This window comes from Chiloscyllium punctatum, chromosome 8 (assembly GCF_047496795.1).
Source record: "Chiloscyllium punctatum isolate Juve2018m chromosome 8, sChiPun1.3, whole genome shotgun sequence".
In the NCBI taxonomy this organism is placed as follows: Eukaryota; Metazoa; Chordata; class Chondrichthyes; order Orectolobiformes; family Hemiscylliidae; genus Chiloscyllium; species Chiloscyllium punctatum.
Window position 1 is genome coordinate 114,101,792 of NC_092746.1, and position 13,896 is coordinate 114,115,687.

Sequence of the window (13,896 nt, forward strand, 5' to 3'; positions counted from 1 at the left end):
TCTTCCTTGCTAGGCTCCCTTCCAATCAACTCTGGCCAGCTGCTCCCTTATGTAGTCATAGAAATATACAGCACGAAAACAGTGCTTCAGTCCAACCAGTCCACATCGACCATAATCCCAAACTAAACTAGTACCATCTGCCTGCACTCAGCCCATATCCGTCCAAATGATTCCTACTCATGTAATTATCTAAATGTCTTTTAAATGTTGGAATTGTACCACATTCACCACTTTCTCAGGAGGTTCATTCCACAAACAAACCACTCAGTGTAAAAAAGAATTGTCCCTCATGTTTTTTTAAAAGCTTTCTCCTCTCACCTTAAAAATATGCCCCCTAGTCTTAAAACCGCAATACCAGGGAAAATACATCTTTCATTCAACCAATCCATGCCCCTCATGATCTTATCAACCTCTATAAGCTCACCCCTCAACTCCTATCCTCCACTGAAAAAACTGCCAGCCTATCCAACCTCTCCTTAAAACTCAAACCCTCCATTCCCAGCAATATCCTGGTAAATCTTTTCTAAACCCTTTTAAGTTTATAATATCCTTCCTATAACAGGGAGACCAGAACTGGACACCGTATTCCAGAAGAGCCCTCATCAACATCTTGTACAACCTCAACATGACATCTCAACTCCAGCACTCAAAGGTCTGAACATTGAAGGCAAGCCTACTAAATGCCTTCTTAACCACCCTGTCTACACGTGATGTAAACTTCAAAGAATTATGTACCTGAAACCCCTCAGAGTCTCTGTTCTGCAACATTACCCAAGGCCCTACTTTTACGTGAATGTCTGTCCTTGTTTGTTTTACCAAAATGCAAAAACTCGCATTGATTCAAATTAAGTTCCAAACAAACTATCCAAAGAAATTAATTGAGCCAATTTCCTTGATCAAAAGTTCTGTATAAATGAAAGTGGTCATAATATTTATACAGAGCCATTCCAATGCACTTAGATTTTGTGCTGAGTATTCTGGTGTTAGTTTTGGAATCACAACTTTCCGACTTTGAGTTGGAAGTGCTACCAGCTCAGCTGCAGGTGACCAGGAACAAAGCAGCGACCCTCTGTACTGGAGCAGTCACCGTGCTGTGCTGAGGTATTGCCAGGGTATAAACACTGAGATGACAAGTATCATCATAAACCACTAACCTCTTCCATTAACTCCATTCATGATTAAACTCTGATCATTGGCCACATTGGGTTCATACAATTGATGGGAAATGATGGTCTAATGGCATTATCGCTAAACTATTAACTCAGAAACCCAGGCAATGTTCTGGGAACCTGTGTTTGAATCCCAGGTGGAATTTTAATTCAATAAAAATCTGGAATTAAGTCTAATGACGACTGTGAAATCATTGTTGATTATTGTAAAAGGTTCATTAATGTGCTTTAGGGAATGAATCTGCTGTTCCTACCTGGTCTGCCCTACATGTGACTCCAACAATGTGGTTGACTCTTAATGGCCATCTGGGCAATAAAATAGTCAGCAACACAAGGTTCAGTGAATGACTAAAAAAAATCTGATGCAAGCTTTCCGAAATGGTTCATTATAAGCCCAGTCGCGGGGAAGGAATAACACTATCTCAACTGACTTAATTTCAGTATCTTTGGAAAGTGGTCAGGAGTATAGTGTGAAATGTTTTTAATGAAATGCACAATGTATTTAATGCAAAGTGTTGCTATATCTCGGTGGCACAGTGGTTAGCACTGCTGCCTCACAGCGCCAGAGATCCGGGTTCAATTCCCGCCTCAGGCGTTCTCCCTGTGTCGGCGTGGGTTTCCTCCGGGTGCTCCGGTTTCCTCCCACAGTCCAAAGATGTGCAGGTCAGGTGAATTGGCCATGCTAAATTGCCCGTAGTGTTAGGTAAGTGGTAAATGTAGGGGTATGGGTGGGTTGCGCTTCGGCGGGGCGGTGTGGACTTGTTGGGCCGAAGGGCCTGTTTCCACACTGTAAGTAATCTAATCTAATCTAATCTAATCTAATCTCAGGAAGTGTAAAATGATGCACGATACAATATGGCGATAGGGTTAGGCAATTGAGACACAGAAACAGGCAATTCTATCAAAGGCGGCAAAAGTGAGGACTGCAGATGCTGGAGATCAGACTCAAGATTAGAGTGGTGCTGGGAAAGCACAGCAGACCAGGCAGTATCCGAGGAGCAGGAAATTCTATCAAAGAAGTCTATGGCATTTTTATGGGTTAGTTGTGACTCCTCTTACTGAATATTTGTGTCCATGTACAGCAGCAGATAGACAATATTCAGGTTCAAGTTGATGAGCTGCAAATAATATCCATGCCACTCAAGTCCAATGGAATGACCTGCCAGATGAAGTAGTGGAGGCTGGTACAATTACAACATTGACAAAGCATCTGGATGGGTATACGAAGAGAGGGATATGGGCCAAATTCTGGCAAATGGGACTGGATTAATTTTGGATATCTGGTCGGCATGGATGAGTTGGACCGAAAGGTACGTTCCTACGTTGTATATCTCTATGACACTATGATTCTATAACAAAGCTTATTCTCTTCATCGGGTGAGCTGTCTGTCATGAGGACCCACTTGGTAAAAATGCCCTGATTCTCCTTGCAAGCTCAGACACAGCTCACAAAAATGTCCTCACTGTCTGAAAGGGTGTTTGAAGTACAATGACTAACAACATTCATGAACAAAATCAGGATATCTGGATAAAAAGAAGCATTCAAGGACTGTGGAAGAGAAGGCTGTACTCAGTGTTACTCCCCATAAAGGGAGCTATGCAGTTTCTTCCCCATGTCCCCTTTGCCCTTTATAATCCTCTACATTTAGGTCATTGATGGGATTTGATAGGAATCATTGCTGTGTTTTTGACAGCAGTTGGAGAATTGTAATTATGATCAAATCACTATACATGACTCAGTTTCACACTGGTACTAGCATTGTGTTGCTAGGAAACTATTCACTGTGTTGGGAGGACCTCCAGTCCAAAATCACATCCTGTAAGTTCTGTAACATTCTGGATCTGAGGAACACAAGTACCACAGACAGAACAAACTACTCAGGAGTCATTTTAAAACTGTTTATTAAAGTTTATCAGCAGCAGTTTAGATTTGATGCATCAGCTGAATAGACAGGACAGGTGTACAATCTGTAAGCATAAAGGGTGGTTCACTATTGGCAAATGAAGAGAAGATTGTGTGTACGTGCATGTTTGTGTGAGTGAATGTGTTTGAGCATGTGTATGTTTGCGAGTGCATGCGTGTCAGTGAGAACGTATGTATTTGAGAGTGTGTTTGTGCCTGAGTGTGTGTTTATGGTCATGTGTGCGCGTTTGTGAGCATGTCTGACTGTGACTGTGTGTGTTTGAGAGTGTGTATATTTGTACATATCTACGAGTGTGTTTGTGAACGTGTGTTTGTCTGTGAGCATCTGTGTTTCTTACTGTGTATATTTTGAACACGTGCGTGTTTGTGAGGACATATGCATGTGACAACAGTCCAAGGTGACTTGGTATTTGGAAATCAGAGTGACCCACTAGGAACATTGAGGTGGTATTGGCTGTAATCTTCCAAACTTCCTTTTATAGCAGAATGGTGCTAGAGAAGTATAGAATTGCAAATGTTACACCCTTATTCTAACATGTGTAAGGATGAACCCAGCATATCCAGACCAGCCAGTTTAATCCGGGATGGTGGAGGTGGGGGAAGAGAGATTGGAAATAAAAGAATGAAAATGCTGGAAACATTCAGGCAGGCTGCATCTCTGGAGAGAGAAACAACTTTGCCATTTTAGGTTTATCTTTGTGGATTTTTCTTCTTGTCAGTATGCCATACTATTTTCCTATTTTACATTGGAGACATCAGACCTGGGAAAAAGCTGGAAAGGAAATCAATTTGAAGAACATGAAAGAGTAGGGATGGAAAGAAAGTACAAGGGGAAGGTTTTTGATAATACTGAAGCAGGGAGAGATTTAATGGCAAAACTGTTGGTGATGTGAAGCTAACTGAAGTGATTATGGTAAACCAGAATCATAGAATCCTTACAGTGTGGAAGCCGATCATTCAGCCTATTGGGTCCACACTGACCTTCCAAAGAGCAACCACCCAAATACCCTCCACTTCACTCTACCTCCATAATCCCACTTTCCCCATGGCTAACCCACCTAACCTGCCCATACCTGGATACAATGGGCAATTTAGCATGGCCCATCCACCTAACCTGCACATCTTTGGACAGTGGAAGGAAACTGGAGCACCCGGAGGAAATCCAGGCAGGCACAGGGAGAGTGTGCAAACTCCACACAGACAGTAACCCCATGGTGGAATCAAATCTGGGTCCCTGGTGCTGTGAGGCAGCAGTGCTAACCACTGACCAACCGCACCATACCAGAAGTGGTGTATTTTTGTTTTACACTCTTCAGCTGGGTGGGGTAGTGGTAGCAAAACCAACATTCATTGGTCATCTTTAGTTACCCTTGAAGAACTGCTGGGGAGACACTATTTTGAATTTCAGCAATCCATCTGGTGTCAGTACAGACAATGCTGTTAGGGAGGGAACCTCAGCAAGTTCTAACATTGTGAATGACACCAAATGGAGGACCCAGAGGAGAATTAGCAAAAATCACAAGAAGGTATGAATCAACTTATTTTATTATTACATGAATTTCACCCACAGGTAAGTAAAATCAGGAGGTCACATGCTCTTGAGAAAATAGTGTGTGAAAAGTAATGGAGTGATCTTGAAGTGAAATGAAGGTTGATGCCCCCTGAATGATTGTGTGGGTGTGGGTACAGCCTTTGTCACGTTTGCAGTTCATCCAGGTTATTGGGTGGGTCATGCTTGTCTGTTTGTGGTGAGGTCTAAATGACATTTGGACTTGTACATGTTGGCTGGTCATTAAAAATGTTCCCTCTGGGCTCAGTGACACATAGCAATTGGAATTTTTCACAGCAGGGATTAAGCAGGCTGTGCATAAGCAACACTAAGCTGTGTTAATGCACTCTTTCACACAGCAGGTGGGAAATGGGGGAATGCTACTCATTGGAGCCTGCTGTGGGTCTGGTTCAGATCTCAGTGTGTCATGGGGGAGCATTAACCTCTGGCTCAGTCTTTCCCTTTTTTGGGGTGGATGGGGCCTCTTCACACAGCTCACTGCCTTTATTAGTGAGCAAGACCTTATAGGAAGAGATGACAGCTTCCTCATCCTCCAAGGTCACATTGATGTAGTCATCATTATCCTCAGGCAGTAATGCCAGGATTTCTTGAAGAAGGTCCTCATCCTCAGAACTGCCTTGGGCATCTAATAATAAAGAAGCAAATGTATCAATCTACATGTTAAAGAAAGACCTATTTAAGTTCATTTATATAGCACGCTTCACATTCTCATCCCAAAGTGCCTAACAATCGATTGAGCACTTTGAGAAGGGTATTGTGCTTTGGCGAGTTGTGCAATTAACTTGTGTACAGCAAGATTCCAGGACCAGCAGTGTGAAAATAATCAATTTTTTTGTATAGGCAGTGTCAGCTGAGGGATCCTTTTTTTCATAGAATCCCTACAGTGTGGAAGCAGGCCATTCTGCCTATCGGGTCCACACCAATCCTCTGAAGAGTATCCCACCCAGACCCACTACAATACCCTATCCCTTAAACCTCCATTCTCCATGGCTAGTCCACCTAACCTGTACAGCTTTGGACTGTGGGAGGAAACCCACGCAGACACAGGGAGTATGTATAAACTCCAAAAGCCAGTCGCCCAAAGGTGGAATCGAATCCACATCCTTGGACGCTGTGAGGCAGCAGTGCTGACCACTGAGCCATCATGCCACCCCATAATACTTGTCAGAGTAGGAGGGGAAAACTCACTGCACTCCTTCAGATTGGGAGAAGGTTTGATAGCAGATGGTTTAACCTGTCACCCTAAATGATCGCTCATGCTGATCTGAGGCACAACCACAAGCATGTTTTTTTAAATGCCAAGGCACGAGATGCAGGATTAAAAGAGAGATTTGATCTTCAGTGGAAGGAATGAGATAAATATGTACGGACACTACAGACTCAACAATTAAATGGTGGAGGCTGTTGAGATGAAACTGGAATTTGACTGAATTTTGCAAAACATGTACAGGCTCAATGGATTTGTACCACTTCAACATGATCTTCCTCCCATTTAATTAAATTCTTACCAACATATCCCATTATTTCTGTGCTCGCTCTTGTGTATCTAACTTTTTCAGTGTATCTATTGCTGAATTTGAAAATTCTTCATAAATATGAAGGGCTGCTGCAAGTTCCCTCTGATACAAGTGGGTGAATGGTCTGAGTACTCAGGAAGGTGATTGTTGCACTGCTATTTCTGGGAAGGAGTTCAACGAATCTGCAATCCAGCTGATGTAGGAAATTAAACAGAAAGTACACTGAATAGCTGGAGCTCCTTAAGTATGTTCCTATAGAGCCCATGAGACAGGTACGGATGCACCCAGTGTGGGATGTGATGTCAGTAAGGAGGAGTGACTCTCACTCCATGTAAATATGGCTCTGTCCCTCGGGCAAGGGCAAGTGAGGAAGACATACATGCAAAGTCCCTTCTGTCACTCTCAGTTACACCACAGGCAGTACATTTTGCAGAGTTATTTCATTCACTTTTGCTTTCTTACCTGTAGGTGGAGAGGAAGGGGCTGGTGAGGCTGAAGACGAGTTTTCATCAGCAGTTAGCACTTTTGTGTTCGAAAGTGAATTCTGTTACATCAATTCAAAACATACATTTAGAAAATGGCTCTGTAATTGTTTCTAAAGTGAAGGCATGCTAATAATGATGTTAATTCTCAAATTCAATTCAACTCAATTTTAGGAACAGGAGTAGATTATTTAGCTCCCTGAGCCTGTCCTCTCATTTAATGACTATAATTGATCTGCATCCTAACCAGTTTGTCCCATTTCCCCTAAATCTTTAAAGCATAGAAGTAGGAGCAGGAATAGGCCATGTGGCTCATCAAGTCTGCTGTGCTATTCAATGTGATCTTGGCTGATCCTCTATCTCAACACCCTACTTACACTGTCTCCCTATATCCCTTAATGCACTTAGGGTCTAGAAATCTGTTTCTTTATTAGATATGTTTAGTGACTTGATATCCACAGCCTCATATGGTAGAGAATTCCACAAGTTGACCATCCTCTGTGTGAAGATATCTTTCCTCATCTCAGTCCTAAATGGCCTACCCCACAGCCTGAGACCATGGTTCTTTGTTCTAGACATCCAGACAACCCCACATCCTGTCTTCCAGCCCCTTCAGAATTTTAAATGTTTCAATTAAATTCCCTCTCACGCTTCTAAACTTCAGTAAATACTAGTTTCTCCTCATATGACAATTTTGCCATTCTTGAAATCAGTCTGGTGAACATTGGTTGCATCTCCCTCTATGACAAGCATATCTTTCCTTAGATAAAGAGACCAAAACTGCACAAAATCCCAGGTATGGTCTTACCATGATGCTGTACAGCTACAGAAATACTTGCTTGCTCCTGTACTCAAACCCCATTGTAATTAAGATAACAACTATTTACATTCTGAACTGCTCACTATACCTACATGCATGCTTTCAGTGACTGACATACAAGAACATTCAGATGCCTTTGTATAACAACATTTCCAAACCATCACCATTTAAATAATTTGTCATTCTGCTTTACCTACTGAAGTGGACAACTTTACACTTAACTATGTCATGCATTTGACATGTTTTTGCCTTCAACTTGTTTCAACCTTCCTGAAGCTTCTTTACATCCTCTTCATCACTCACACTCCTGCCTAGTTTTGTGTCATCAGCAAACTTGGAAATATTACATTTGATTCCCACTTCCAAATTGATGGTATATATTATGAATGGTTAGAGCCTGAGCATTAATTCAAGCTGTACCTACCAGCCACCATCTTCTGTTGCAAAGAAAACCTATTTATTCCTAATGTTTCCTGCCTACCAACCAGTACTTAATCCATGTCAATTATTACCACCAATCCATGTCCTTTGATTTTGCATCTTGTCCAGGAGTTTATCAAAAACTTCCTGAAAATACACCAGATCTACTGGTTCTCCCTTATCTATTATACTCATCGCAGCTTCCAAAATTGCCATAGGTTTGTCAAACATGATATCACTTTCATAAGGCCATGCTACTTTTGTCTAATCCTATTGATATTTTCTAAGTTTCTGATTATTGCAATTTTTATAATAGATACTAGCATTTTTAATACTACCAACGTTAATCGCATCAGTCTACAATTCCATTTTCTTCTTTCCTCCTTTTTCAAATAGTGAGATAACACTTACAGTATGCAATTTGCTCGGACTGCTACAAGAATCTACAGAACTTGAGAAGGTAACAACAAGTACATCCATTATTTTCCATGGCCTCTTCTATTAGTGCCCTGGCCTGTAGACTTTCAGGCATTGAGGATTTATTAGCTTTCAGCCTCATTGATTTCCCCAGTGCTTCTTTTGCACTAATACTAATTTCCTTCAATTCTTCCTTCTCATTGGATGCTTGGCTGGAAAGTTATTTGTGTCTTCTTCCATGAATGTAGAACTAAAGTAACTGTTCAGTTATAGAGCCATAGAGATGTACAGCACGGAAACTGACCTTTTGGACCAACTTGTCCATGCTGACCACATATCCTAAATTAATCTAGTCCCATTTGCCAGCATTTGGCTCATATCCCTCTAAAACCATTCTATCCTGTTGTACTGGCCTCCACCACTTCCACTTGCAGCTCATTCCATATATGCACTACCCTCTATATGAAAAAGTTGCCCCTTAGGTCAGTTTTAAATCTTTCCCCTCCCACCCTTAACTTATGTCCTCTAGTTCTGGACTCCCCAACACAGGGAAAAGACATTGTCTATTTACCATATCCATGCCCCTCATGATTTTATAAACCGCTATAAAGGTCACCCCTCAGCCTCTGAGGCTTCAGGGAAAACAGTCCTCGCCAATTCAGCTTCTCCCCATAGCTCAGACCTACCAATTCTTGTAAATCTTTTCTGAACCCTTTCAAGTTTCACAACATCCTTCCTAGAGGAGGGAGATTAGAATTGCACACAGCATTCCAAAAGTGACCTAACCAATGTCCAGTACAGCCGCAGCATGACCTCCCAACTCCTATACTCAATGCTCTGACCAATAAAGGAGATTGCTCTAACACTTCCTTGTTCTCCATTATCAATTCTCCCATTTTGGACCGAAGGGTCCTATATTTGCCTTTGCTTTTTTTTCTTTGTAGAGATACATTTACAGTGACTTTTAATGCTCCTTGCACACTTATTATCAAATTTCATCTTGATCCTCTTCTTCAATCTCTTCATCCTCCTATGCTGAATTCTAAATTGCTCTCAATTCTCAGCCTTGTTACTTTTTCTAGCAACCTTATATGATTCCTTTTTCTTATTCTTAATTTATTTTGTTAGCCATGGTCTGGCCACTTTTGATTTTGTTTCTTGGTATCAGAAAGTAATGCATAACTGTTGCAATGCATGCATTTGTTCTTTAAATATTAACCATTACCCATTCTCTATCAAATCTTTTATTAAGGTTATTCAACCTATTATAGCCAGTTCACCCCTTCATAATTTCCTCTGTTTAACTTAGAATCCTGGTTTCAGATTGAACTACCTCACTTTCCATCCTGACGAAGAATTCTATCATGTTATGGTCATTCTTCCTTAAAGAACTCTGCACCACAAGTTGATAATTAACCTCCACTCATTGCAGAAAACCAAATCTAGGATAGCCTGTTCCCCAGTTTATTCCTCAATACACTGGTCTAAAAAAACATTCTGCACATACTCCAGGAATCAATTCAAAATTTATTATTTCTAAGGTGTGTTTGTCCAGTCTGTACAAAGATTAAAATCACCCATGATTATTGTCGTACCATTTTAACATATTAAGCAAAATTATATCACTCTCACAGTTAAAATTAACAACTGATCCAGCAGCAATCACCACTTTCAAAAAAAGAATTCCAAACCTCTACAAACCTTGAGTATAGAATTATTTCTTAATTTCACTGCTTAAGGTCAGTCTCCAATTTTTAGATTGTGCCCCAATCTTAGGTTCCACAAACCCAAAAGAAATAACTTATATCAACCCTATTTATTCCCCTTAATATCTTAAAACCTCAATCAGATCAAGTCTTAATCTTCTAAATTGCAGGGAATACAAACCTAGTTTGTGTAATCACTTGTAATTTATCAATTACCTTCTGTCCATCATCAGACCGGAAGTGGAGATGTTCACTTTGATTACTAATGTTCAACACCATTTGCAACTCCTTAGATCCTGAAGCAGTCTATACCCAAATGCAGCAAGGTCTGGACTATATCGAAACTTGAACTAATAATTGGTCAGCAGTATTTTTGTCAAGTAAAGAATCTCTGCTTCTCCCTTTGACGTTCAGTGGGATTGCCATCATTGAATGCCACACTACCAACATCCTGTGGGTTACCATTGACAAAAAAATTCAACCATATAAATACTAGCCAATAAATATCTAAATGTCACTAGGTACTTGCTCTGACTTTCAGGAATTGTCAGCATCTATCTCGCCCCCATCCGCTGGTAGGATAGGAAACTGCATTTTAATGAGGCCAGAAACAATCAAGCTGCCTTGGCCTAGGAGGCTACAAACATCAACAATTCAGGAATACCGTAACTATTCAATATCACACAGAGACTTGGCCTCACCCCACTCCATCCCCGAAACCACTTCAGTGACTGCAACCTCCAAACCTTGAGCATGGTACATGTCCCATTTCCATCACCCCATCGCTGCAGCCAAAGCTAGAATCCTCTCTCTATCTCTCTTTCCTTCTTTAACAGGCATTTACCACGGTTTTGGCCACCGGTCCCTTTTACCTTTACCTGTGGCTTGCTGTCGAATATTACCTGATAGAGCTCTTATGAAGCATGTTTTACGACATAAGAGGTGCTGGATAAATCTAAGTTGCTGTTGTTATAAACACGACTTGGACTGGAGTGGACAAAGTTAAAAATCAGAGTCTAGATTAGAGTGGTGTTGAAAAAGCGCAGCGGGTCAGGCAGCATCCAAGGAGCAGGAAAACCGACATTTCAGCTCATTCCTGATGAAGGGCTTTTGCCCAAAACGTCAGTTTTCCTGCTTCTCGGATGCTGCCTGACCTGCTGTGCTTTTCCAGCACCACTTTAATCTCGACTCTGATCTCCAGCCTCTGCAGTTTTCGCTTTCGCCAAGTTAAAAATCACACAACACCAGGTTTTAGTCCAATTTGTTTTCACAGAATTACATTTTATTTTGCTCAAAAATTGCATGAATCCACATAAAACTCTGAAAATCTATGCAGAGGGTTTGTCAGTGACTCAGCATTGGGACACAGACCAACTTCACACCTACTGTTAGAAACACTGAGCTATCTTGAGAATGTAATTTAAAATTAGTTCTGGGATTTACATAACAAAGAACAGAAACCAGCATATCCCATGCTAAAAGATGAAAGATTTAATCCAAAATTGTTTAATGTATCAGATCTCCATGACACGGGACTCCTTTAGCTGTAAATTCTGCATTCACGATCTTATATTCCACAACCTAATGAAGGAGTAGCACTCTGAAAACTAGTGTTTCCAAATAGAGCTGTTGGACCATAACCTGGTGTTGTGTGATTTTTAACGTTGTTGTAAACAGCCCAGTTAAAGTTGCGAAGGAATTCATCACCTCGGTGTAACGTGTAAATCTATCCACACTCGTGACTTTAATTTTACCTGGTTTCCCTGATCAGGCCTCCTGTTCTCCTCAGGTACATCAGTATTACTCTCTGTAGCCTGTCTGCTCAGTCGCTGCCTTCTTTCATCCATTTCTCTCTTTTGCTGCTGAGCTCTCTGTTCGAAATCAGGAAGTAAGAGTTGATTAACTTGAGAAGAGCAGCTGATGGTTTCTGGCAAGAGTTTAACAAATGGAGTCTACGTGATGGAAATCTTTCCCAGATGCAAAAGCTCTAGCTCCAATCTCCATGATGAGGCTAAGACCAGCAGCAACATTGCAATGTAAAAAGGGTATCCACATCATCAGTGAGCCATTCTCCAAAATATTCCACTGGCTGGTGTATGTTTAAATGATGATTTAAAGTCGAAACGTGTGGGCCTGGGAAAGTACACAGGTCAGGCAGTATCCAGGAACAGGAGAGTCAACCTTTCAGGCATTAGCCCTGAGGGTTCAGGCCCAAAACATCGGATCCTCGGATGCTGCCTGACCCGCTGTGCTTTTCCAGCGCCACACTTTTCAACTCTGACTCTCCAGTATCTGCAGTCCTCACTTTCTCCAAAATGATGATTTAAGTTCACTTTTGGCAATGAAGATACATGAATCATTGCATGTCACCACTTGTTGGAGATGGAGGCCTTCAGACCCTCTTGGTGAAGGGAAGGGAGGGCACCATTAACTCAAATCACAACCACAATCTCACCAATAGATACGTGGACTGGGGACTGGATCCCATTTAACACATTGAAACATGTACCATTTGCAACAGTGGAACCTTCCTATTTCAGAAAGGATTAGGGTGGCTCAGCACCAGGGACCTGTGTTTGATTCTACCCTCTGATGACTGTCTGTGCGAAGTTTGCACTCTGCGTGAGTTTCCTCCCATGGTCCAGAGATATGCAGGTTTGGTGGATTAGCCATGGGAAATGCAGGGGTAGGGGGCTGGGTCTAGGTTTTTGTAGGGTCAGAATGGACTTGATGGGCCAAACGGCCCCTTTCTGCATTGTTATGATTCTCTGATTGACCTCTGCAGTCTGTTTCTCAAAGTGCTAATGCCTTCATGTGAAACAATGACTTGCACTAACCTCCCTTCTTTTTCTAATGCACATCTTGGCATCCTCGATGTTGCCCTCAGTGGCCCGTAAGGCAAGTCGAGCTTCCCGGATGGTGAATCCTTGATTTACAAGGTCAGCCACGTCTGAATCATCCAATCTCAATCGATCCAGTAGTATCTCTGCCTGAATATAGATTGAAGAGGGACAAACAACTCCTTCAGTTACACTAACTCATTCACTTCATAATTAATTCACTCACATTAATCTCAGTAAACTATTGCATCTCAGTAAAATGGAGCATAGAGTTCATGCTGTGAAGCTGCTGAATTCAATATTGAGTCCTCAAGTGCTGAAGTGGGAAATGAGGTGCTGTACCTCCAGCTTGTGATGGAATTTTCTGGAATTCTGCCGCAGACCCAGGATGGAAATATCAGCATGAGGGCAAGATGGCTCATTGAAATGGCACATGACTAGCAGATTGGGGCTATATCCTACAGGCGGAGTGGGGGTGCTCAGTAAAAGTGGTGACCTTTGCACGCTCAGTCTAACCATTGTAATGAGACCCACATTGTGAGCAGTGAATGCAGTAGGCTAAGTAAAAACAAAAAGAACTGCGGATGCTGTAAATCAGGAACAAAAACAAATTGCTGGAAAAGCTCAGCAGGTCTGGCAGAGAAATCAGAATTAACTTTTTGGGTCTAGTGACCCTTCCTCAGAACAGATGGTAGCTTGGAAAATGTTGGTTTATATACAGAATGCAGGGTGGGGGCAGGAGGTAAGGAGTAAGTGCTAGAGCCCAAAGAGAGATGAACAGTTGGACAGATACAGGAGTTGTTAACGATCTGACTGGGAGGGTGAATAATTGTAATTGCAGACTGTTCGCGGCTAACAATAGATAATATGTAATGGCAGACTGTGACAACAAAGCCTGGTGTGTGGAGTAAGGGGCTAGAACATGAGTGAGTTCTTGCCCTAAAATTGTTGAACTCGATATTGAGTCCAGAGGATACAGAGTCCTACCTTGCCCTCTCTTTCACCCGGTCCATCTCTGATTCCTTTCACTT

General features: G+C 41.7%; 1 protein-coding gene across 1 annotated transcript in view; it reads right to left on the reverse strand.

Moving 5' to 3' along the window:
- Nucleotides 1-4,663: 4,663 nt before the first annotated feature.
- Nucleotides 4,664-13,896, reverse strand: part of LOC140480268 (uncharacterized) — a 55,498-nt gene continuing 46,265 nt past the window's right edge. The window contains exons 10-13 of the mRNA XM_072574976.1: nt 12,863-13,015; nt 11,780-11,896; nt 6,643-6,724; nt 4,664-5,288 (exon numbers count right to left, since the gene is read on the reverse strand). Coding sequence (XP_072431077.1) covers nt 5,068-5,288; nt 6,643-6,724; nt 11,780-11,896; nt 12,863-13,015 — 573 coding nt within the window. The 3' untranslated portion in view covers nt 4,664-5,067. The remainder of the gene's footprint in view (nt 5,289-6,642; nt 6,725-11,779; nt 11,897-12,862; nt 13,016-13,896) is intronic.